Here is a 22,650-nt window from a genome sequence, read left to right on the forward strand (position 1 = left end):
AATGCAAATCTCCCTTTACGCTTGTCAAACTAGATTCTGACACTACTTCTTACATCTGCACTGGAGTCGGACAGGCTTCCTGTTTAGATTAAAGACACTGTGGAGCTGGTGCAAGATATGGCTCGGAAAACAACTCAATCCAGGGGGGAGAAATGCGTTCTCCGAATTGTCCCATTATCCAAACTGTTACACCGAGAATCATTGAACGGCTGCTAGTTTAAGTAAACTGCTATTTGTCCTCATTCTAGCTATCGGTACCCACTGCAGTCATTGCGGAATGGCACATAGCGTTGAACAAAGGAGCTGATTAGCTGGCACTGCCATTCCAAAATGGCTGCTTTAGCTTCTGCTACTTAGCATGAAGATGGAAAGGGCCATTTTCTGGAAAAACTAGTGGTCATTCAATTTCGATCAAACAGTTGGGATAATGGGACAATTCGGAGTACAATGTATTTCTAATCCCTGGGAATATCTCACTCCACGGTGTCTAAATAGGAATCCTGTCCGACCCCAGTGCAGCTGTAAGCAAGCATAGGGTCAATCTATTCTGGCTACCTTTACAGTGCCTTTAGCACACTGTAGAAATGTCATGTGTCCTATGACTTCCATGGTTAGCCTATTTGTTTTGTTTTTGTACGTGGAATTTTGACAATACATTTTTAACCCAAGAATGAATATTCAGAAACTAAACGTACCCCTCCCATTAAACGGACCTTTCCACCAACGCTATAGTGGAATCCTACTCCAATGCCAGTTTCACCCACATGTGGCAGGAACACAAAGACTGCTATTGTCTGCCTATTCTCTTACCTTTCTAAACTTTCAACATGCTTCACAAATCAGTCTCATGGGTTGGCACCTGGTCACCTTTCAGTCGACACTAAGGTCTGAGTGGGTTAATTTCATACTGCTTTTGGAAACCCGTCTAGAGTTTGCAAATCTGAGTTGAAATAACTTTGCATGTGATTTGTTTTTAATTCTCTGTGTGTACCATAGCACTTTACGGGAGGCTGATTTATTTGATGATCAACTCCAGGTGACTTCCTGTTTAAGTCATGTTTTATTTTCTAAATATCTGGACCAAACAGCAGAGCCCCAAACCCCCCCGGTGTATCCGCTTTGGATTTATTTGCTCCATATGGTCTGTGTGACATGGTACCCAGAAAGTGTGTGGGCGGGGGCTTAAACGTAGTATTTTGTCCGTCTTGAAATTTGATTCAGAAGTTGAGACTGTATACCAGATTCTAGAAGACAAAAGTTGGGGGAAGGAAAAAATAACGAAGAAATTGAAACAACAGTAATTCTGCCTCCCTAGAAAAAGTAAGTATATTAAGCATCTTTTAATCGAATAGAAGTGTGTAGGCTACTTTCTCTGTATGGATTTTGACTGTATGTCCATATGACTGTATAAACTAAGCTATTGAATAGTGGCTTCATCAGACCTAAATGATGAGGCTATCGTTTATATTGCTCCTCTTGTTATTATTAGTAATTTGATATGGTAATATTAGATGTATGTATTATTTATGATCAATAAACGACCACTTCAATCAATTATCCTATTCAAAGAAAAATGGTTGTATCCTAATCAATGAATGCAACTGGCAACAATGAATCTGCAACAGAACAGCAAATGCACATTTTCTCTTGTGCGCGCGTTCCGTTTGTCAATTGGTCATTTCAACTCGATGCCTCACTTTCCAAAAGCTGCACAAAATGTTATGATAGTCTAGTAAATCCGTCTTTTGTTTGGAGAATGAACCCCAGTCGTGACGTGTATGGTTTAGTTGCGTGTCAGTCCTAAAATCAGACGACGAGCCGCCCTCCACGATTGGCGCTGCCCCAAGGGCCGATTCCAAATTCAATCCCCAGATGTTCATAATACAGCCTGGCGCGAATGGGGTGGACCCTTTGAACCTCGCGTGCGGAGATGCAAACAATATCAATACGACCGATATTGTCATGTTATTGTAGGGTTCACATAGACAATTTCACATTTACTATCTGCAGTTTATTTCTGTAGGCTGTGCGACTATGACAGGGCGTCAAGCCACCAACCCAGAAGATGGCAAAGAGATTGACAGTGTGAAGGAGTCCATCAGTGACATCATCAATCAACTACAGGATATTGACCCTGCCAGGCTGTCATTCTCTCCATTCCTCGACCTGGACACCCAGATCTCTTTAGCACCAGTGTCTGACAGTCCTGAATCTTCAGTGGAGGAGCTCCACTCCTCTTCTCACTCAGTCATGGGCTCTCACCACTCCCTGGAAGCCCTGCCAGCTGATCAACTTGTCCGTAAGTGATAATCGAACAAACACATTTTTTGAGTGCCACTAATTAAACGTGCAGATTGGGTGACATTCATTATTCACAACATTGAACATATGGTGGCAGAAAGATGTTGATTATGCTTTGTTTTGTACAGAGCTTGATTCCTGCCACCAGCAACCCAGCGAGGGCTTCAAAGCAGAGCGAAGACCGCAAGAGGGGAAAGAGGGAGTTCAGGATGGAACTATTTCAAGTCCGATTGCTCTTGTGCAGTATTTGGAAGACCCGGTGGAAAACTGCATCAGCACTCCAAATCTAGCCTCTCGCAGAGACATTCCCAATGGCACAGACACACAGAGATGGAGTCCAGAATCCAACAATCTGGAGTCCACTATTGATGAAGGCCAACCGTTGCTCGGCTTGCCACCGGAGAGCATAGAGTTGACTATGTGGAGTTCCCAAGATCAAGAGACTTGTGAGGCTGTCCCAGAGGTGGCAGACAAGAGACTGTGGTGCTGCTGCTGTAGATGTTGCCAAAGTGGCCGTGGTCCTGCTGTGTGCTCAGTCCTGGCCTCCCTTCTGATTACTGCAGGGCTTCTCTATGCACTTTATTTCTATGTTCCCATAGATTCCCCAGACTGCCCTGACATGGTCAGCCGCCTCACTTTCACACTTTGCTGCTGTGCCGTAGCTGCAGTCCCCATCTTGTTGGGTATGTCTGAATAATTGTTTTCATATGCGACTCAAACAACACAACTGTCACACTGGACACAGACATTAGTTCAACATCTAGTTTAGATTTACATTTGGTTGTTGTCAACAAACGTGAAATAAATAAAAAATCACTTAATTGGATTTAGGGATTTAGGATTTAGGGAAAAAGTTGGGTGAAAAAGTTGATGACTTTTTGCAAATCCAATCATTTTCCCACATTGATTCAAAGTCATCACATTTTCTTTTTTGTTGAAATGACATGGAAACAATGTTGATTCAACCAGTTTTTGCTCAGTGGGGTGCCTTTTTATACTGAGCTCTACAAACCTACTTATTTAGTTGGAGCAATCAATCTCCCAAAAAGCTCTTGAATGCAGTATTACGTTATTTTAGGATTTCTAGTAGTCCACGTCTCATAATTTGTCTAAGGCTTAGTCTTTGTCAACACATTCAACCTCAAGGCAATGCAAGTCTTACTGAAGCACTGGCAATTTCCTCCCCTTTCTTATAAATAGCTTAACATGGAAACTAGAATAGAAAAGATGAGGGTAACTAGTTCTCCAGTCTCCTGGGCAGTGTCCCAATAATTTCTCATTACTTTCCTCATCTCCTTTTCTTTCTACTGAAAGGACTTGACTGTAGAAAGCAACATGGCTAAAAACAAATCCTTTCACATATTTGGCTTTCAAGTGTTATTAGTCGAATGTTCAAGCAGAAACGGAGGGTATTATCAAAGACTGGACTAAGCATCAGTTCAAAAGCAATCGGTTCAAAAAACTAGGATGCTGAAGACTCATAATGCCAGACAAAGTCAAACAGACCATTAGGTGTTTTGTGTTGTTTCCAAATGTGAATACTAAAATATCTATTACTCCCCCTCTAGCTATGCTAATTGGTGCTATGTGCCAGTTCTGCACTGGGTCTTTAAATCCAGCTGAGGCTCTCCACAGAAGACCGGCCATTCAGCAGCTGTTTGTCTCTGCGTCTATGGAGCAGTTGTTTCTCTACGTTCTCAATCTGTTGGTTCTGGCTACATTCCTCCCTCAAGACCAGCTGCGGGTGGTGCCCATTTTGACTGGCGTTTTCGTTGGTGGGAGGTGAGTGGTTTCAAAGTCATTGATTGCTCAGTGAGTGAAAAGAGTGACGTCTCTAGAATGGACGGCAGGTAGCTTAGCGGTTAGGAGCATTGGGCTAGTAACTGAAAGGTTATTGGTTCAAAACCCCAAGCCGACTAGGTGAAAAATCTGTCTGCCCTTTAGCAAGGCACGTAACCCTTATTGCTCCAGGGTGCCCATGAATAATGGCTGATCCCTGGCTCTGACCCCATTCTCCAAGGGTGTCGGGGGAGTGGGATATGCAAAAATCAAATATCCAATTCGCACATGTGTGAAATAGGACAAATGTAAGCACCTAATTATTATTATTAAGCTGAACATGTTTTAAGTTTATCCTCATTTTATTCCTAAAGGCTTATCTACTGGCTCTGCTTCCACATATGTAGCCCCTGGAGAGGCTTTGGATCGGGGCTCACTGTTTTCCCACTCCTTGCCATGGTGGCTTTCAATCTGTACTGTCTGTACGACTTGAGCCTCAGACAGCTGCTCTTTGGGTCGGAGGACACACTCTATTATCAGACCACCCCTTCATCTTGGCCTCTGGAGGTGTCACAGAGCTCCAGTGGCAAATCAGATAGTGTCATACCCACGGACATCTTGGAAACTCAGTAAGGAGGAGAGCACTGTCCCTTATAACTTAAAGAGAAAGCTTAGAACCCAGAAATAGCCCATTCCTGTGGTCTGAAGTTCAGCAGAGCTTCACAGAATGCCACTAACCTCTAAGTCTGTAAAGGCTTAAGTTGTATTTTGCTCCTCATATACAGGACCTTTTTATGTGGATTCATGCTTATTATCTGAAATGCAAGAGCCGTTCCTCCCTTTAGTTGTGGAGGAAGTCTTTGAACAATGTTCTACTTCTAAATGTGTGTCCTTTTAAGCTATTCCAGTGCCTATATTTAATGTTTTGTGAAGTACTTTGACTTAAAAGTTATAATTGCAAATGGATGGATATTTTACCAATTGATGTGTTCTTATAAAAACCACTGAATGCAACTTGGGTCCCAAATAGACATTTATCTTATCCATCCAAAAGTTTGTAAATGATACTGAAGTAACAATAAAAGCTATTTGGAAAATAATTTCTGCTGTTTCTGTTAGTCGACAGAATTTTATTATTGGCTTACTTTAATGTTGACTGAAGCGAGTCAAATTCCTCTTGAAGTGAAGTATTGGGAATGTTGGTGTTGGGAATGAGATGTTCTCTCGCTGTTCTCTGCCGGGTCTTCTGTAATACGGAAGACCACCATCTCCACATCCCTAGCCTCCTCACTGCTGCTATGACTGGTGCTGCTGTCCACTTCGTTCCTGGCAGCGACACATGGTAGGAACACCCTGCTCACCATCCATGTAATCGCCCACATGATGCACAAAATCACCAGCGGCCCTCCCATCAGGATACCAAGAACTGCTGCCGTCCGCTCCATGCCACTGGTCACTTTACCTCTGTGGTCCCATGGGTAGACAGGGGGGCTACAGGTACCAAGACGAAAATCCAAGATAGAATACGGAGGGCAGTCCAGACAATTTGTGTCCTGTTTCCCAAAACAAGTGTGGCAGTTGTGATGGCAGGGTAAGCATTTCCGATGGGAACGGGTGCTGTTTCCATCTGACTCATAGTAGTGAGGTGGACAGGACATTAGGCAGATGCTCTCAAACACGTACAATGGGTAGACACACTCTAAAAAAGGAGGATCCTTACTTGGTTAGTAACATTTTCAAACTGTCATAGAATGTGACAAAGTGTGCAACTGTTTCATTGTAAAATATAGTGAACAAAAATATAAAAACGCAACATGTAAAGTGTTGAAATAAAAGATTCCAGATATTCTCCATATGCACAAGAAGTGTATTTCAAATCTAATTGTATTTGTCACATGCGCCGAATACAAGAGGGGTAGTAGACCTTAGTTAAATGCTTACTTACAAGCCCTTACCCGACAATGCAGTTAAGAACAATAAGTTTTAAGTTAAAAAAATTGATAAATAAAAATAACAACTAAAGAGCAGCAGTACAATAACAGTAGCGAGGCTATATACAGGGGCTACTGGTACAGAGTCAATGTGCGGGGGCACAGGTTAGTTCAGGTAATTGAGGTAATATGTACATGTAGGCAGATTTAAAGTGACTATACATAGATAACAGAGTTACAGTAGTGTAAAAGAGGGGGGGCAATGCAATAGTCTGGGTAGCCATTTGATTAGCTGTTCAGGAGTCGTATGGCTTGGGTGTAGAAGCTGTTAAGAAGCCTTTGGGACCTAGACTTGGCACTCCGGTACCGCTTGCCATGCGGTAGCAGAGAACAGTCTATGACTAGGGTGGCTGGAGTCTAACAATTTTTAGGGCCTTCCTCTGACACCGCCTGGTATAGCGGTCCTGCATGGCAGGGAGCTTGGCCCCAGTTATGTACTGGGCCTTACGCACTACCCTCTGTAGTGCCTTGCGGTCGGAGGCCGAGCAGTTGAAATACCAGGCGGTGATGCAACCCACCAGGATGCTCTCAATGGTGCAGCAGTATAACTTTTTGAGGATCTGAGGACCCATGCCAAATCTTTTCAGTCTCCTGAGGGAGAATAGGCTTTGTGCCCTCTTCACGACTGTCTTGGTGTGTTTGGGAATGTTGGTGTTGGGAATGAGATGGGGGGCAAAAAAGTATTTAGTCAGCCACCAATTGTGCAAGTTCCCCCACTTAAAAAGATGAGAGAGGCCTGTCATTTTCATCATAGGTACACTTCAACTATGACAGACAAAATGAGAAAAAAAAATCCAGAAAATCACATTGTAGGATTTTTCATGAATTTATTTGCAAATTATGGTGGGCAATAAATTCATTAAAAGTCCTACAATGTGATTTTCTTTTTCTCATTTTGTCTGTCATAGTTTAAGTGTACCTATGATGAAAATTACAGGCCTCTCTCATCTTTTTAAGTGGGAGAAATTGCCCAATTGGTGGCTGACTAAATACTTTTTTGCCCCACTGTAGGTGTTCCTTTTGTCCAGGTGGGAAAGGGCAGTGTGGAGTGCGATTGAGTCAAACTGGACTGGGTCTAGGGTTTCTGGGATAATGGTGTTAATGTGAGCTATGACTAGCCTTTCAAAGCACCTAATGGCTACAGATGTGAGTGCTACTAGTCGGTTGTCATTTAGGCAGGTCACCTTCGTGTTCTTAAGCACAGGGACTATGGTGGGCTGTTTGAAACATGTTGGTCAGGGACAGGTTGAAAATATCTGTGAAGACACTTGCCAGTTGGTCAGCGCATGCTCGGAGTACACATCCTGGTAATCCATCTGGCCCCGCGGCCTTGTGAATGTTGACCTGTTTAAAGGTCTTACTCACATCAGCTATGGAGCGCTTGATCACACAGTCGTCTGGTACAGCTGATGCTCTCATACATGCTTCAGTGTTGCTTTCCTTGAAGCGAGCATAGAAGTAATTTAGCTAGTCTGGTAGGCTTGTGTCACTGGGCAGCTTGCAACTGTGCTTCCCTTTGTAGTCTAATAGTTTGCAAGCTCTGCCAAATCTGATGAGGGTCGGAGCCGGTGTAGTAGGATTCAATCTTAGTGCTGAATTTACACTTTTGCCTGTTTGATGGTTCGTCTGAGGGCATAGAGGGATTTCTTATAAGCGTCCAGGTTAGAGTCCCGCTCCTTGAAAGCGGCAGCTCTACCCTTTAGCTCAGTGCAGATGTTGCCTCTAATCCATGGCTTCTGGTTGGGATATGCATGTACAGTCACTGTGGGGACGACATCATCAATGCACTTATTGATGAAGCCAGTAACTGATGTGGTGTACTCCTCAATGCCATCGGAAGAATCCCGGAACATATTCCAGTCTGTGCTAGCAAAACAGTCATGTAGCTTACCATCTGCGTCATCTGACCACTTCTTTATTGACCGAGTCACTGGTGCTGCCTGCTTTAGTTTTTGCTTGCAAGCAGGAATCAGGAGGATAGAATTATGGTCCAATTTGCCAAGTGGATGGCGAGAGAGAGCTTTGGCTCTGATCAGGCCCTACACCCAAACAAGGGCACTGCGTTCATCCACCTCTGGCCTGCTCGCCTCCCTACCACTGAGGAAGTACAGTTCCCGCTCAGCCCAGTCAAAACTGTTCGCTGCTCTGGCCCCCCAATGGTGGAACAAACTCCCTCACGACGCCAGGACAGCGGAGTCAATCACCACCTTCCGGAGACACCTGAAACCCCACCTCTTTAAGGAATACCTAGGATAGGATAAAGTAATCCTTCTCACCCCCCTTAAAAGATTTAGATGCACTATTGTAAAGTGGCTGCTCCACTGGATGTCATAAGGTGAATGCACCAATTTGTAAGTCGCTCTGGATAAGAGCGTCTGCTAAATGACTTAAATGTAAATGTAAATGCTATCCATCTCTGTTTGTGGAGTAAAGGTGGTCTAGAGTATTTTTTTCCATCTGGTTGCACATTTAACATGCTGGTAGAAATGAGGTAAAATGGATTTAAGTTTCTTTGCATTAAAGTACCCGGCCACCAGGAGCGCCGCCTCTAGATGATAATTTTCCTGTTTGCTTATGGCCGTATACAGCTCATTGAGTGCGGCCTTAGTGCTAGAATTGGTTTGTGGTGGTAAAAGACAGCTACGAAAAATATAGATACTATTTACCAAGAGAGTTTGTGGTCTACAGCTTATCATGAGATACTATACCTCAAGCGAGCAAAACCTTGAGACTTCCTTACTATTAGATTTTGTGCACCCCCTGTTGTTTACAAATATACACAGACCGCCACCCCTTGTCTTATTGGAGGCGGCTGTTTAATCTTGCCGATGCAGCGTAAACCCGCCAGCTGTATGTTATTCATGTCACCGTTCAGCAACGACTCAGTGAAACATAAGATATTACAGTTTTTAATGTCCCGTTGGTAGGATATTCGTGATCGTAGTTTGTCTATTTGTTATCCAATGATTGTACGTTGGCTAATAGGACTGATGGTAGAGGTAGATTACCCACTCACCGACGGATCCTTACAAGGCACCCCAACCTACATCCCTGATATCTCTGTCCCTTTCTCATGCGAATCACAGGGATTTGGGCCTTGTCGGGTGTCCGAAGTAAATCCTAAGCGTCTGACTTGTTAAAGAAAACATCTTCGTCCAGTATGAGGTGAGTAATCGCTGTCCTGATATCTAGAAGCTATTTTTGGTCATAAGAGACGGTGGCAGAAACATTATGTACAAAATAAGATACAAATAACGCCAAAAAAAACACACACAATAGCACAATTGGTTAGGAGACTGTAAAACGGCAGCCATCTCCTCCAAATGTCTTGCACAAATTTGTTTACATCTCTGTTAGTGAGAATTTCTCCTTTGCCAAGATAATCCATCCAACAGACAGGTGTGGCATATCAAGAAACTGATTAAACAGCATAATCATTACACAGGTGAACCTTGTGCTAGGGACAATAAAAGATCACTTTAAAATGTGCAGTTTTGTCACACAACACAATGCCACAGATGCCTCAAGTTTTGAAGGAGCGAGCAACCAGAGCTGTTGCCAGAGAATTTAATGTTAATTTCTCTGCCGTTTTAGAGAATTTGGCAGTACGTCCAACCGGCCTCACAACCGCAGACCACATGTAACCACGCCAGCCCAAGACCTCCACATCCGGCTTCTTCTCCTGCGGGATTGTATGAGACCAGCCACCCGGACAGCTGATGGAACTGAGGAGTATTTCTGTCTGTAATAAAGCCCTTTTGTGGGCAAAAACTCTTTCTGATTGGCTGGGCCTGTCTCCCCCAATGGGTGGGCCTACGCACCTGCCAGGTCAAGTTAAAATCCATAGATTAGGGCCTAATGAATTTATTTAAATTGCCTGATATCCTTAAATGAACTGAACTGTTTTTTTAAGTGCTTTGAGAGACTAGTCAAGGACCATATCACCTCCACCCTACCTGACACCCTAGACCCACTCCAATTTGCTTACCGCCCAAATAGGTCCACAGACGATGCAATCTCAACCACACCTCACACTGCCCTAACCCATCTGGACAAGAGGAATACCTATGTGAGAATGCTGTTCATCGACTACAGCTCAGCATTTAGCACCATAGTACCCTCCAAACTCGTCATCAAGCTCGAGACCCTGGATCTCAACCCCGCCCTGTGCAACTGGGTACTGGACTTCCTGACGGGCCGCCCCCAGGTGGTGAGGGTAGGTAACAACATCTCCACCCCGCTGATCCTCAACACTGTGGTGCGTTCTGAGCCCTCTCCTTTACCCCCTGTTCACCCACGACTGCGTGGCCATGCACGCCTCCAACACAATCATCAAGTTTGCGGACGACACTACAGTGGTAGGCTTGATTACCAACAATGACGAGACGGCCTACAGGGTGGAGGCGAGGGTGGTGTCAGGAAAATAACCTCACACTCAACGTCAACAAAACTTAATGTAAAGTATATCACTAGCCACTTTAAACAATGCTACTTAATACACTGCTCAAAAAAATAAAGGGAACACTTAAACAACACAATGTAACTCCAAGTCAATCACACTTCTGTGAAATCAAACTGTCCACTTAGGAAGCAACACTGATTGACAATAAATGTCACATGCTGTTGTGCAAATGGAATAGACAACAGGTGGAAATTATAGGCAATTAGCAAGACACCCCCAATAAGGGAGTGGTTCTGCAGGTGGTGACCACAGACCACTTCTCAGTTACTATGCTTCCTGGCTGATGTTTTGGTCACTTTTGAATGCTGGCAGTGCTTTCACTCTAGTGGTAGCATGAGACGGAGTCTACAACCCACACAAGGGGTTACAGCCCAACACCGTGCAGGACGTTTGGCATTTGCCAGAGTACACTAAGATTGGCAAATTTGCCACTGGCGCCCTGTGCTCTTCACAGATGAAAGCAGGTTCACACTGAGCATATGTGACAGACGTGACAGAGTCTGGAGACACCGTGGAAAACGTTCTGCTGCCTGTAACATCCTCCAGCCTGACCGGTTTGGTAGTGGGTCAGTCATGGTGTGGGGTGGCATTTCTTTGGAGGGCCGCACAGCCCTCCATGTGCTCGCCAGAGGTAGCCTGACTGCCATTAGGTACCGCAATGAGATCCTCAGACCCCTTGTGAGACCATATGCTGATGCGGTTGGCCCTCGGTTCCTCCTAATGCAAGACAATGCTAGACCTCATGTGGCTGGAGTGTGTCAGCAGTTCCTGCAAGAGGAAGGCATTGATGCTATGGACTGGCCCGCCCGTTCCCCAGACCTGAATCCAATTGAGCACATCTGGGACATCATGTCTCGCTCCATCCACCAACGTTGCACCACAGACTGTCCAGGAGTTGGCGGATGCTTTAGTCCAGGTCTGGGAGGAGATCCCTCAGGAGACCTTCCGCCACCTCATCAGGAGCATGCCCAGGCGTTGTAGGGAGGTCATACAGGCACGTGGAGGCCACACACACTACTGAGCCTCATTTTGACTTGTTTTAAGGACATTACATAAAAGTTGGATCAGCCTGTAGTGTGGTTTTCCACTTTAATTTTGAGTGTGACTCCAAATCCAGACCTCCATGGGTTGATAAATTTAATTTCCATTGATAATTTTTGTGTGATTTTGTTGTCAGCACATTCAACTATGTAAAGAAAAAAGTATTTAATAAGAACATTTCATTCATTTAGATCTAGGATGTGTTATTTTAGTGTTCCCTTTATTTTTTTGAGCAGTGTATAATGTTTACATACCCTACATTACTCATCTCATATGTATATACTGTACTCGATACCATCTACTGCATCTTGCCTATGCCGTTCTGTACCATCACTCATTCATATATCTTTATGTACATATTCTTTATCCCTTTACACTTGTGTGTATAAGGTAGTAGTTTTGGAATTGTTAGGTTAGATTACTCGTTGGTTATTACTGCATTGTCGGAACTAGAAGCACAAGTATTTCGCTACACTCGCATTAACATCTGCTAACCATGTGTATGTGACAAATAAATTTGATTTGATTTGTAATAAGTAAAATCATTAATTGTCGCATGTTGAGTTTATATTTTTGTTCAGTATAAATTCAGGGTATGGTTGATGTTTCTGCCTACCTTCACAGCTACCATCAGAGTTCCCCACTGCACACTGCTGTATAACTGCTCTCTCCATGCGACGGTCTGCCATGCGTTCATCTGTCCCATGTAACTCCAGATGAAATTTCAACAGGACGCCTATGGACAAAGAAAAAAACGAGTTTGTGCTTGAGTACATTGTAGAAAACGTCCATTGCACAATCTAAAGCATACAAATCCTGTCCTAAATTGTTACTGTGTGAGAAATTATGGAACACAAACAAATCATGAGTACATTGAGTAGTATCTTTTGATGAGGTGTGCGCTTGAATGGGAAGGACGACAAAAGAAGAAAGCGAGAGCCAAACAGTGCCAGCCTCTGTTACATCAGCTGCAGCACTGTGTAACGCTCGTCCTCTTCTTCTGAGGAGGAGTAAGAGAGATCGGACCAATTTGCAGCGTGGTAAGTGTCCATTTTAATATGTAAAACTGAACACTACAAAATACAAAATAACAAAGTGAAACAAACGAAACAGTCCCGTGTGGCACAAACATGGAAAATAACTATCCACAACTCAAGTGGGAAAAACAGGCTGCCTAAGTATGGTTCTCAATCAGAGACAACGATTGCCAGCTGCCTCTGATTGAGAACCATACCAGGCCAAACACAGAGAAATGGAAAACATAGAACACAAAACAGAATGCTCACCCCAACTCACACCCTGACCAAACTAAAACAGAGACATAAAAAAGGAACTAAGGTCAGGACGTGACAGTATCCCCCCAAAGGTGCGGACTCCGGCCGCAAAACCTAAACCCATAGGGGGCGGTCTGGGTGGGCTACTGTCTGCGGTGGCGGCTCTGGCACGGGTCGTGGACCCCACTCCACCTTAGTCTGGGCCCACTTAGGTGGCGCCTTTGGAGTGGCGACCCTCGCCGCCGACCCCGAACTGGGGACCCTTTCCACGGGCCCCGATTAGACAGGAGACTCTGGCAGCGCCGGAGTGAAAGGCGACTCTGGCAGTGCCTGACTGACGGGCGGCTCTGGCAGCTCCTGACTGACGGACGGCTCTGGCAGCTCCTGACTGACGGGCGGCTCTGGAAGCGCTGGACAGGAGGGAGACTCTGGAGGCGCTGGACAGGAGGGAGACTCTGGAGGCGCTGGACAGGAGGGAGACTCTGGAAGCGCTGGACAGGAGGGAGACTCTGGAAGCGCTGGACAGGAGGGAGCACCTGGAGGGAGGAGACGGAGAGACAGCCTGGTGCGTGGATGAGGCACCGGATGGACCGGACCGTGGAGGCGCACTGGAGGTCTCGAGCCCCGAGCCTGCACAACCCTACCTGGCTGGATACTCCCCGTCGCCAGGCCAGTGCGGCAAGGTGGAACAGATCGCACTGGGCTGTGCTGGCGAACCGGGGACACCGTGCGTAGGGCTGGTGCCATGTACCCCGGCCCGAGGAGACGCACTGGAGACCAGATGCGCTGAGCCGGCTTCATGGCACCTGGCTCGATGCCCACTCTAGCCCAGCCGATACGAGGCGCTGCGATGTAACGCACCGGGCTATGGCTGCGCACCGAGTTGGCTCAGGTCTCCTACCTGACTTAGCCACACTCCCCGTGTGCCCCCCCTCAATACATTTTTGGGGCTGCCTCTCGGGCTTCCTTGCCAGCCGTGTTCCCTCAAAGCACTGGCTCCCTTTACCTGTTGCCTCCGCTCTCCTGGCTGCCTCCACCTGTTCCCATGGGAGGCGATCCCTTCCAGCCAGGATCTCCTCCCATGTGTAGGAACCCTTCCCGTCCAGAATGTCCTCCCATGTCCATGAGTCCTGAGATCGCTGCTGCTGCCCGTTACCACACTGCTTGGTCCTTTGGTGGTGGGTGATTCTGTAACGCTCGTCCTCTTCTTCTGACGAGGAGTAAGAGAGTTCGGACCAATTTGCAGCGTGGTAAGTGTCCATTTTAACATGTAAAACTGAACACTACAAAATACAAAATAACAAAGTGAAACAAACAAAACAGTTCCGTGTGGCACAAACACTAACACGGAAAATAACTATCCACAACTCAAGTGGGAAAAACAGGCTACCTAAGTATGGTTCTCAATCAGAGCCAACGATTCCCAGCTGCCTCTGATTGAGAACCATACCAGGCCAAACACATAGAAATGGAAAACATAGAACACAAAACATAGAATGCCCACCCCAACTCACGCCCTGACCAAACCAAAACAGAGACATAAAAAAGGAACTAAGGTCAGGACGTGACACACTGAGTGCATTTAATTTCTAATACTAGTTAAAGATGACAAATGTTCTGTTTCTAATTAATGTTGTGTACTATTTCTTTCTGTAACTAATTGAATTGAAATACTAGAGATTAGTTTTAAGACACTCGCTGTGTTATTGAAGTTGACACCTCAAATTGAAACATCTTTGTTTTTGTCAGTGTACCTCTGTTGGTTGAATCTCCGTTGTTTTCTATCCGTAGAACCCAATATCCGCAGGGATCCTCATCCCAGCAGTGTGTACTCATGAAGGTCCAGTCTGAGAAACCTGTAGACATTTTATCGTAAGGCCTGTGAAGCAACATTGGATTAGAATATTTTAGTACAGACAAGATGAGTCACACTTGGACCTCTTGTTGCATATTGAAACCCTGATACTTGTATATATATATATACAGTGGGGAGAACAAGTATTTGATACACTGCCAATTTTGCAGGATTTCCTACTTACAAAGCATGTAGAGGTCTGTAATTTTTTATCATAGGTACACTTCATATGTGAGAGACGGAATCTAAAACAAAAATCCAGAAAATCACATTGTATGATTTTTAAGTAATTAATTTGCATTTATTGCATTAGAGTTACCAGCCTCAAATTGCAGCCCAAATAAATGCTTCACAGAGTTCAAGTAACAGACATCTCAACATCAACTGTTCAGAGGAGACTGTGTGAATAAGTCCTTCATGGTCTAACTGCTGCAAAGAAACCACTAAAAAGGGACACCAATAAGAAGAAGGGACTTGTTGGGCCAAGAAACACAAGCAATGGACATTAGACCGGTGGAAATATGTCCTTTGGTCTGATGAGTCCAAATTTGACATTTTTGATTCCAACCTCTGTGTCTGAGAGGCAGAGTAGGTGAACGGATGATCTCCGCATGTGTGGTTCCCACCGTGAAGCATGGAGGATGTGTGATGGTGCTTTTCTGGTGACACTGTCGGTGATTTATTTACAATTCAAGGCACACTTAACCCTACCATCCTTACCCTAATTTGAGTAAAGTAGTAGACGACAACACTTAAGCTGGAAGTAGAAGCCTATACATACTATATACACTGCTCAAAAAAATAAAGGGAACACTAAAATAAACACATCCTAGATCTGAATGAATTAAATATTCTTATTAAATACTTTTTTCATTACATAGTTGAATGTGCTGACAACAAAAACACACAAAAATTATCAATGGAAATCAAATGTATCAACCCATGGAGGTCGGGATTTGGAGTCACAATCAAAATTAAAGTGGAAAACCACACTACAGGCTGATCCAACTTTTATGTAATGTCCTTAAAACAAGTCAAAATGAGGCTCAGTAGTGTGTGTGGCCTCCACGTGCCTGTATGACCTCCCTACAACGCCTGGGCATGCTCCTGATGAGGTGGCGGATGGTCTCCTGAGGGATCTTCTCCCAGACCTGGACTAAAGCATCCGCCAACTCCTGGACAGTCTGTGGTGCAACTTGGCGTTGGTGGATGGCGCGAGACATGATGTCCCAGATGTGCTCAATTGGATTCAGGTCTGGGGAACGGGCGGGCCAGTCCATAGCATCAATGCCTTCCTCTTGCAGGAACTGCTGACACACTCCAGCCACATGAGGTCTAGCATTGTCTTGCATTAGGAGGAACCCAGGGCCAACCGCACCAGCATATGGTTTCACAAGGGGTCTGAGGATCTCATCTCGGTACCTAATGGCAGTCAGGCTACCTCTGGCGAGCACATGAAGGGCTGTGCGGCCCTCCAAAGAAATGCCACCCCACACCATGACTGACCCACCTCCAAACCGGTCATGCTGGAGGATGTTGCAGGCAGCAGAACGTTCTCCATGGCATCTCCAGACTCTGTCACGTCTGTCACATGTGCTCAGTGTGAACCTGCTTTCATCTGTGAAGAGCACAGGGCGCCAGTGGCGAATTTGCCAATCTTGGTGTTCTCTGGCAAATGCCAAACGTCCTGCACGGTGTTGGGCTGTAAGCACAACCCCCACCTGTGGACGTCGGGCCCTCATACCACTCTCATGGAGTCTGTTTCTGACCGTTTGAGCAGACACATGCACATTTGTTGCCTGCTGGAGGTCATTTTGCAGGGCTCTGGCAGTGCTCCTCCTGCTCCTCCTTGCACAAAGGCGGAGGTAGCGGTCCTGCTGCTGGGTTGTTGCCCTCCTACGGCCTCCTCCACGTCTCCTGATGTACTGGCCTGTCTCCTGGTAGCGCCTCCATGCTCTGGACACTACGCTGACAGACACAGCAAACCTTCTTGCCACAGCTCGCATTGATGTGCCATCCTGGATGAGCTGCACTACCTGAGCCAGTTGTGTGGGTTGTAGACTCCGTCTCATGCTACCACTAGAGTGAAAGCACCGCCAGCATTCAAAAGTGACCAAAACATCAGCCAGGAAGCATAGTAACTGAGAAGTGGTCTGTGGTCCCCACCTGCAGAACCACTCCTTTATTGGGGGTGTCTTGCTAATTGCCTATAATTTCCACCTGTTGTCTATTCCATTTGCACAACAGCATGTGAAATGTATTGTCAATCAGTGTTGCTTCCTAAGTGGACAATTTGATTTCACAGAAGTGTGATTGACTTGGAGTTACATTGTGTTGTTTAAGTGTTCCCTTTATTTTTTTTAGCAGTGTACATTTTACAGACACAGTATGGTTTACAATAGTTATCTTCTACTAAACCCCTCCCATCTATCTCTGAACACCATCAAGTTTTGATTTCTATTTGCCATATATTTGTTGTGCTGTGATGTTTCACAAAAGTTCTGAACCTTTCTATCCTCATAGATTCTACATATTGTAAATTAAAGACAATTTTTTGCTAAGAGTATTATAATATTATTAATTGATTGACTATGACTTTTTAAATCACTTCTATGTATTGCTTTCAATCGTTCTGTCCATTGACTTGGCTGTGCCTTACCTGGTTGTGAGTAAATTGGAGATGGTCTTCTTTGGGCTAATGAGGGTGATGGAGAGATCTCCACGTCTGCTATAGGTCAGTGTAAGACGGGCCTGGATGTGCTCCAGAGACCGAATCCAGTTCCTGGTGCCGTGACAAGCTGTCACATTCCACCTCAATGTCAGTTTCCTGCGGAGTTCACTATCAGACAGACAGAGCATCAGGTATAACACATCTAACTGGCCAAGTTGGCATTATGAATTAGTGGAATTACTTTATCATTGGTGGCTGGTGGGAGGAGCTAATGGAATGGTATCACACACCACACAAATGGAAACCACATGTTTGACTCCGTTCCATGCATTGCATCCCAGCCATTACAATGAGCCCGTCCTATAGCTCCTCCCACCAGCCTCCACTTCTGTTTATGCTCAAGAAAATCTTAAGATCATGTTTATGTTTACTGTAAACAGCTATAGAACACACTAAGCGGCTGTTTTCCTCCTACTATCCATAAGTGAGATGAAAGGACAATGGTGTTTTCCTTACATGGCTCTGGTAATGAGGTCAATGGTGCATTTCCTTTTAGGTTTGACTGCTTTCCATTTACTGGCCAACTCCACCAGTCTCCCTGCATCCAGTAGCCCATATCCATAGTAATGGCTGACTACAATAAAGCAAATCAGGTGTATGATGCTATAGCTGTGTTTACACAGGCAGCCCAATTCTTATATTTTTCCACTAACTGGTATTTTGACCAACCTGATTGGTCAAAAGACCAATTAGTGAAAAAAATATCAGAATTGGGCTGCCTGTCTAAAAGCAGTTCATTCATTTCAACTCTATTTCTGGCCCTACAGTGTAGCAAATCACATCCCAGTTTCCCTAAAAAAATATATATTATTTTACCTTTATTTAGGCAAGTCAGTTAAGAACAAATTCTTATTTTCAATGACGGCCTAGGAACAGTGGGTTGCTTGTCAGCTCGGTGGATTTGAACTTGCAACCTTCCTGTTACTAGTCCAACGCTCTAACCACTAGGCTACCCTGCCACCCCTGGTCAACTACCTAACACTAGAAGGTAGTGCTTTATGTCTCACCAGGTCTTCCAACACCATTGGTCCGCCAATCATGCGTTCGAAGATCTACCGGTCTAGATGCTCGCACCACGAGGTGTTGCACATCACGCCAGTTGAGTGTCGGGCTGTGGGAGAAGTTGGGAATATTATCATCTTTCTCGATGACTCAAAGCCTCAAACTTACAACAAATAGGTTATTGAGTTACAGGTGCACAGAGACAAGAGAATGGTTACTTTGCCTCCAGAGCCAGTGCAATGATCCCAGCAGCCAGAGGGGCAGAGGCAGAGGTCCCAGTATGGTCTGAGGTGCAGGATTGATGCAGGTCGGTGGTGACCTGGAAGGGAAACAACATCCAGGTACTTTGTTGAGGCTTTGCTTACTGTTGCTGTAGGTGGTAAATGTGAGATAAATATTGACCTTTTTCAGAGTTCCACACATCTTCAGCAAACCTTTGCATTTATGTGACTACTTTGTTAAGCACAATTAAACTAATGCTAAACTAGTCAAAGATTTAACAGAATGCTTTGTCACTCTAAATGCATCTTTTTAAAGAAATATATGGATGTTAAAAACACTAGTGTGGGATGAGTTGAGGACAAAGAGACTTACAATATTGCGGTGATGAAAGCTGCCACCACTGTAGGTCGTTGTTAGAATGGCAGAGCAGGGTTCACTGTAGAAGGGCAGTGTTCCCCTCTCAGTGGTACTACCAACAGACAACGTGTAAATGCTGTTGGTGTAGCCATCGCAGTTGCAGTTGTCAAAGCTGGCGCCCCCATTGCCTGAAGCCCAGACGTAAATGGAACCCAAGCCACCTCGGCCCTGTAAGGTATTGAATATGTTTTTTAAGACTCATTGTATGATCTTACCCCTTTAGTTGCCAATGCCAATTACATTGTTTTATCTTATCTAACAAAATGGACACTACTGATGAAACAGGTAATATAGGATAACCAGTACAAGTTGTATCATACATTGGTAATGCCTCTGATAAAGGCTTCTTGGGCCAATGTGTTTGGCCCCTCCAAATTCGTCCCCAAATCTTCAGGTCCCCAGCTGGAGCTGTAGATGTCAATGTGTTGCTGATTCAAATTTAAGGACATGGCTTCTATCAGGTCAGTCACTTGTCCATCCAACATCCGAACTCCTGGACAAAACAGAACAAGTAACAGGATGCAAATTAAAGCAGGATAATTGCAGTACAGTTCTATATGCTATTAAAAGAGACCAAATGAGTGAATGTATGGGTAATACTTACCTCCAATCTTGGCCTGATATGCCACTCCAACCCCACACACCCCATTATTTGCCACCGCTGCCACCACCCCAGCACACCGTGTTCCATGCCTATGGAACAGAATACAAAAGGGGTTCATCCATACAGAATGTTGTTACATAGTGTACTTCATACATGATACATGATGTAATGTATGTAATCTTGCATTAAAATCTTAACATCATAGCAAATTACCTCTTTGGTCTGGTCAGAGTGTATTGGGTGTCTGGGTTGGGGTCATTATCGTTCATGTCATAGCTAGCCTGTGGATCCTACAGGTACAATACATTAGGTCTTTATAAGGATCATTTGCCACTTGTATTTGATTTTTTAAATAATATTTGTCTTTTTCCATTTTTGTTACAGCACTGTATTGCTGGAACAAAATTCTAAATACATTTCATATTGATGTTCTAGTGCCATTCGGGCAATTTAAAGTATTGATTGGGGACATTTTTGTGGAGGAATGTAACTTTTTCTGGGTGATTTGTGCTTCCCATTAATGTGTTTTTGTATTTTAATATATATAGGGTATAATCTGTATATTTATGTTGTATTATACAAGGCACATTTGTAAAAGAGACCTAGGTCTCAATGTGTTCCCTGTTAAAATAAAGGTTAAATAAAAATATATATATAATAACAACTCACATAATTTTCAGCAATGTCTGGGTGGCTTGTCTCTAGGCCATCGTCTAAGATGGACACCACCACCCCTTTTCCTGTGTAGCCTCGAGCCCATGCAGCCACCACATTCTGATCAAAGGCCTCACTCTGGAAAAGCAGTTTGAATAAATTATTTTTTCTGTTAAAACGGGGATAACCATTTGTTTTCACTCAAGGCAGAAAAAACTAAAACAGGCTGAATAAAAATGTAAAGAGCTTCTATTATGGAAATATACTTCAAACAAAAATGGAAGCTTAATGTTGACATACCAGGTACCACTGCTGATTGAAAAATGGATCAGTTGGTACTGTGAAAGAGTGTCTTCTCTTTCTACTCCTTCCAGATTGCTGTGCAAACCAAAGCACCTACGAAACAGTAAGTACATCATCACACTCATTACAATAAGAGAAATGCTGGGACTGGTTATTCCAGCCAATTTTGGATAGTATTGACCTATTGGCTATTCACCTTAGGGTCCATTTTGAATATAAGATTATGCAAATAGTGTGCCTGCAATGATTGTTTTGCCACCTGTCTTTGCTCCATATGGTAATAGTTGCCATCTGGAAATATCTACAAATATAATATGCCAGAAGAAATTAGCTAGTCATAATATGCCAAAAGATCTACACATAAAAATACAAATCATTATATGACATAAACAGTAAACTAACATTGTTTTACCTTTCCCAGGTTATGGAAACCATGCTTCTTTGCAATCTTGTTGATTTGTTCAGGAGTACAATTCAAATGTAGAGCCCAAATGTTAGTGTAGATGACCTCGGCATACATTGTGCACACATACAACATACACAAGAAGCAACTGATAAACCTCATTCTGTCTGCTGTTTGAACTGATCAGCTGATACATTGTTGGTCATAGAGAAGCAATCCTTTCATTTCGCTAACTCTCATGTCTGCAACTTGTTTTTAACTGATGTTGACAGTTTCATCACTAACGGTTGTACTTGACATTCGAATAGGCCTACTACACGAGCGTGAACAATAACTAATATTCCCGCCACAGATAATCAAGACTGGCGCGCAAGTATCTGTGCATTGTTTGGTCACTTTTGCGTTGTGTAACGGCATTGACAAGACTATGATTTGGGACCGATGTAAAGACAGTTTCAAGTTGGATATTCGACGGATATTCGGCTGTAGTTTTAATTACGTTCACCAACAGCAGTTAGGGACCGTCAACATAGTGACAAATTACATTTTTCAAATGTCAAACATCTTGGCCATGTTCTGTTATAATCTCCACCCGGCACAGCCAGAAGAGGACTGGCCACCCCTCATAGCCTGGTTCCTCTCTAGGTTTCTTCCTAGGTTTTGGCCTTTCTAGGGAGTTTTTCTAGCCACCGTGCTTCTACACCTGCATTGCTTGCTGTTTGGGGTTTTAGGCTGGGTTTCTGTACAGCACTTTGATATATCAGCTGATGTAAGAAGGGCTATATAAATACATTTGATTTGATATTTCAATAGCTCTTTAACCATTACTCCTAACACTTTCAAAACTGGTTGTTGCTAACCCGATGGCATAGACACACATTGCACACCCTTTAGTTTGTCCATTTTCATCTCACATGGTTTTACATTCATTTTTCAAAGTTTAGAATTTCAATAGCTCCTTGGTCATGTGACCTGATGACTTCAAACCAGGTTCAGAATGTCCACTCAATGGGCCTACACATTGCACATCCTTTACTTTGTCCATTTTTATCTCACACGTTTTTACATGAATTTTTCTAAATGTAAGATTTCAATAGCTCCTTGGTCATGTGACCTAATGTCCACTGACTACCCTTCTATATTGCACACTCTTGTTTGTGTACTGTAAAATCACACGGTGAAATGTACATTTTTCATAGTTTCACATTTGCAATAGCTCCCTGGTCATGTCAATTACACACCTAAGAAGCATGCAGTGGATATACACCCATATTGCATAACCTCTAGTCATGTATCTTCTATATTGTTGTACATTAATATTAGTTTGACAATTAGGGGGTTCAGTCTAGTGTTGTGTTTAACATTTTCTTTCATATTTATCTACAGTAATTGGTCGTTTTAAGTACTTATTTTCCCTATGTTTTATTTTCCACAGTATTTAACAGTGGTACACAATAGGAGAGAGACAGATAGTATCGCCTTTCGTTGTTAATATCAACCATAAAGGAAAAGGGCAGAGTACGAGTGTCATGTTATTAATTGTCCAAAGCAGGGATGGAGAGTGAGCTAGTGAGGTAGGCTGCAGTGGGTTTGCTGGTCAATACATATACT

General features: G+C 44.0%; 2 protein-coding genes across 2 annotated transcripts; one reads left to right on the top strand and one right to left on the bottom strand.

The window, feature by feature from the left end:
• Position 1: 1 nt before the first annotated feature.
• On the top strand, positions 2-5,180 carry LOC115109165 (transmembrane protein 79-like). The gene is made up of 5 exons (XM_029633802.1): positions 2-1,320; positions 2,024-2,299; positions 2,430-2,984; positions 3,870-4,083; positions 4,455-5,180. The coding sequence occupies exons 2-5, from the start codon at positions 2,035-2,037 to the stop codon at positions 4,711-4,713; spliced, it is 1,293 nt and encodes a 430-aa protein (XP_029489662.1). The 5' UTR covers positions 2-1,320; positions 2,024-2,034; the 3' UTR covers positions 4,714-5,180.
• Positions 5,181-13,056: 7,876 nt separating this feature from the next.
• LOC115109771 (proprotein convertase subtilisin/kexin type 4) lies at positions 13,057-21,415 on the bottom strand. The gene is made up of 16 exons (XM_029635061.2): positions 21,049-21,415; positions 20,833-20,937; positions 20,634-20,729; positions 20,349-20,471; positions 19,893-19,969; positions 19,680-19,768; positions 19,396-19,568; positions 19,031-19,243; positions 18,655-18,755; positions 18,442-18,545; positions 17,891-18,008; positions 17,363-17,542; positions 14,581-14,727; positions 13,750-14,018; positions 13,493-13,556; positions 13,057-13,249 (listed from the first exon to the last, which is right to left on the bottom strand). The coding sequence occupies exons 1-16, from the start codon at positions 21,199-21,201 to the stop codon at positions 13,057-13,059; spliced, it is 2,205 nt and encodes a 734-aa protein (XP_029490921.2). The 5' UTR covers positions 21,202-21,415.
• Between the last annotated feature and the right edge of the window lie 1,235 nt (positions 21,416-22,650).

The sequence above is a fragment of the Oncorhynchus nerka genome, linkage group LG25, assembly GCF_034236695.1.
Source record: "Oncorhynchus nerka isolate Pitt River linkage group LG25, Oner_Uvic_2.0, whole genome shotgun sequence".
Taxonomy (NCBI): Eukaryota; Metazoa; Chordata; class Actinopteri; order Salmoniformes; family Salmonidae; genus Oncorhynchus; species Oncorhynchus nerka.

What these genes read in the sequence shown, in the direction of transcription:
- LOC115109165 (XM_029633802.1), top strand. Translation starts at nt 2,035, where the DNA reads ATGACAGGGCGTCAAGCCACCAACCCAGAAGATGGCAAAGAGATTGAC. An exon ending in GCCAGCTGATCAACTTGTCC is followed by an intron (nt 2,300 to 2,429) that starts GTAAGTGATAAT and finishes TGTTTTGTACAG; the next exon opens with AGCTTGATTCCTGCCACCAG. An exon ending in GGCGTTTTCGTTGGTGGGAG is followed by an intron (nt 4,084 to 4,454) that starts GTGAGTGGTTTC and finishes TTATTCCTAAAG; the next exon opens with GCTTATCTACTGGCTCTGCT.
- LOC115109771 (XM_029635061.2), bottom strand. Translation starts at nt 21,201, where the DNA reads ATGAGGTTTATCAGTTGCTTCTTGTGTATGTTGTATGTGTGCACAATG. An exon ending in TCAATCAGCAGTGGTACCTG is followed by an intron (nt 20,472 to 20,633) that starts GTATGTCAACAT and finishes CTGCTTTTCCAG; the next exon opens with AGTGAGGCCTTTGATCAGAA. An exon ending in GACCTCATTACCAGAGCCAT is followed by an intron (nt 17,543 to 17,890) that starts GTAAGGAAAACA and finishes TCTGTCTGATAG; the next exon opens with TGAACTCCGCAGGAAACTGA.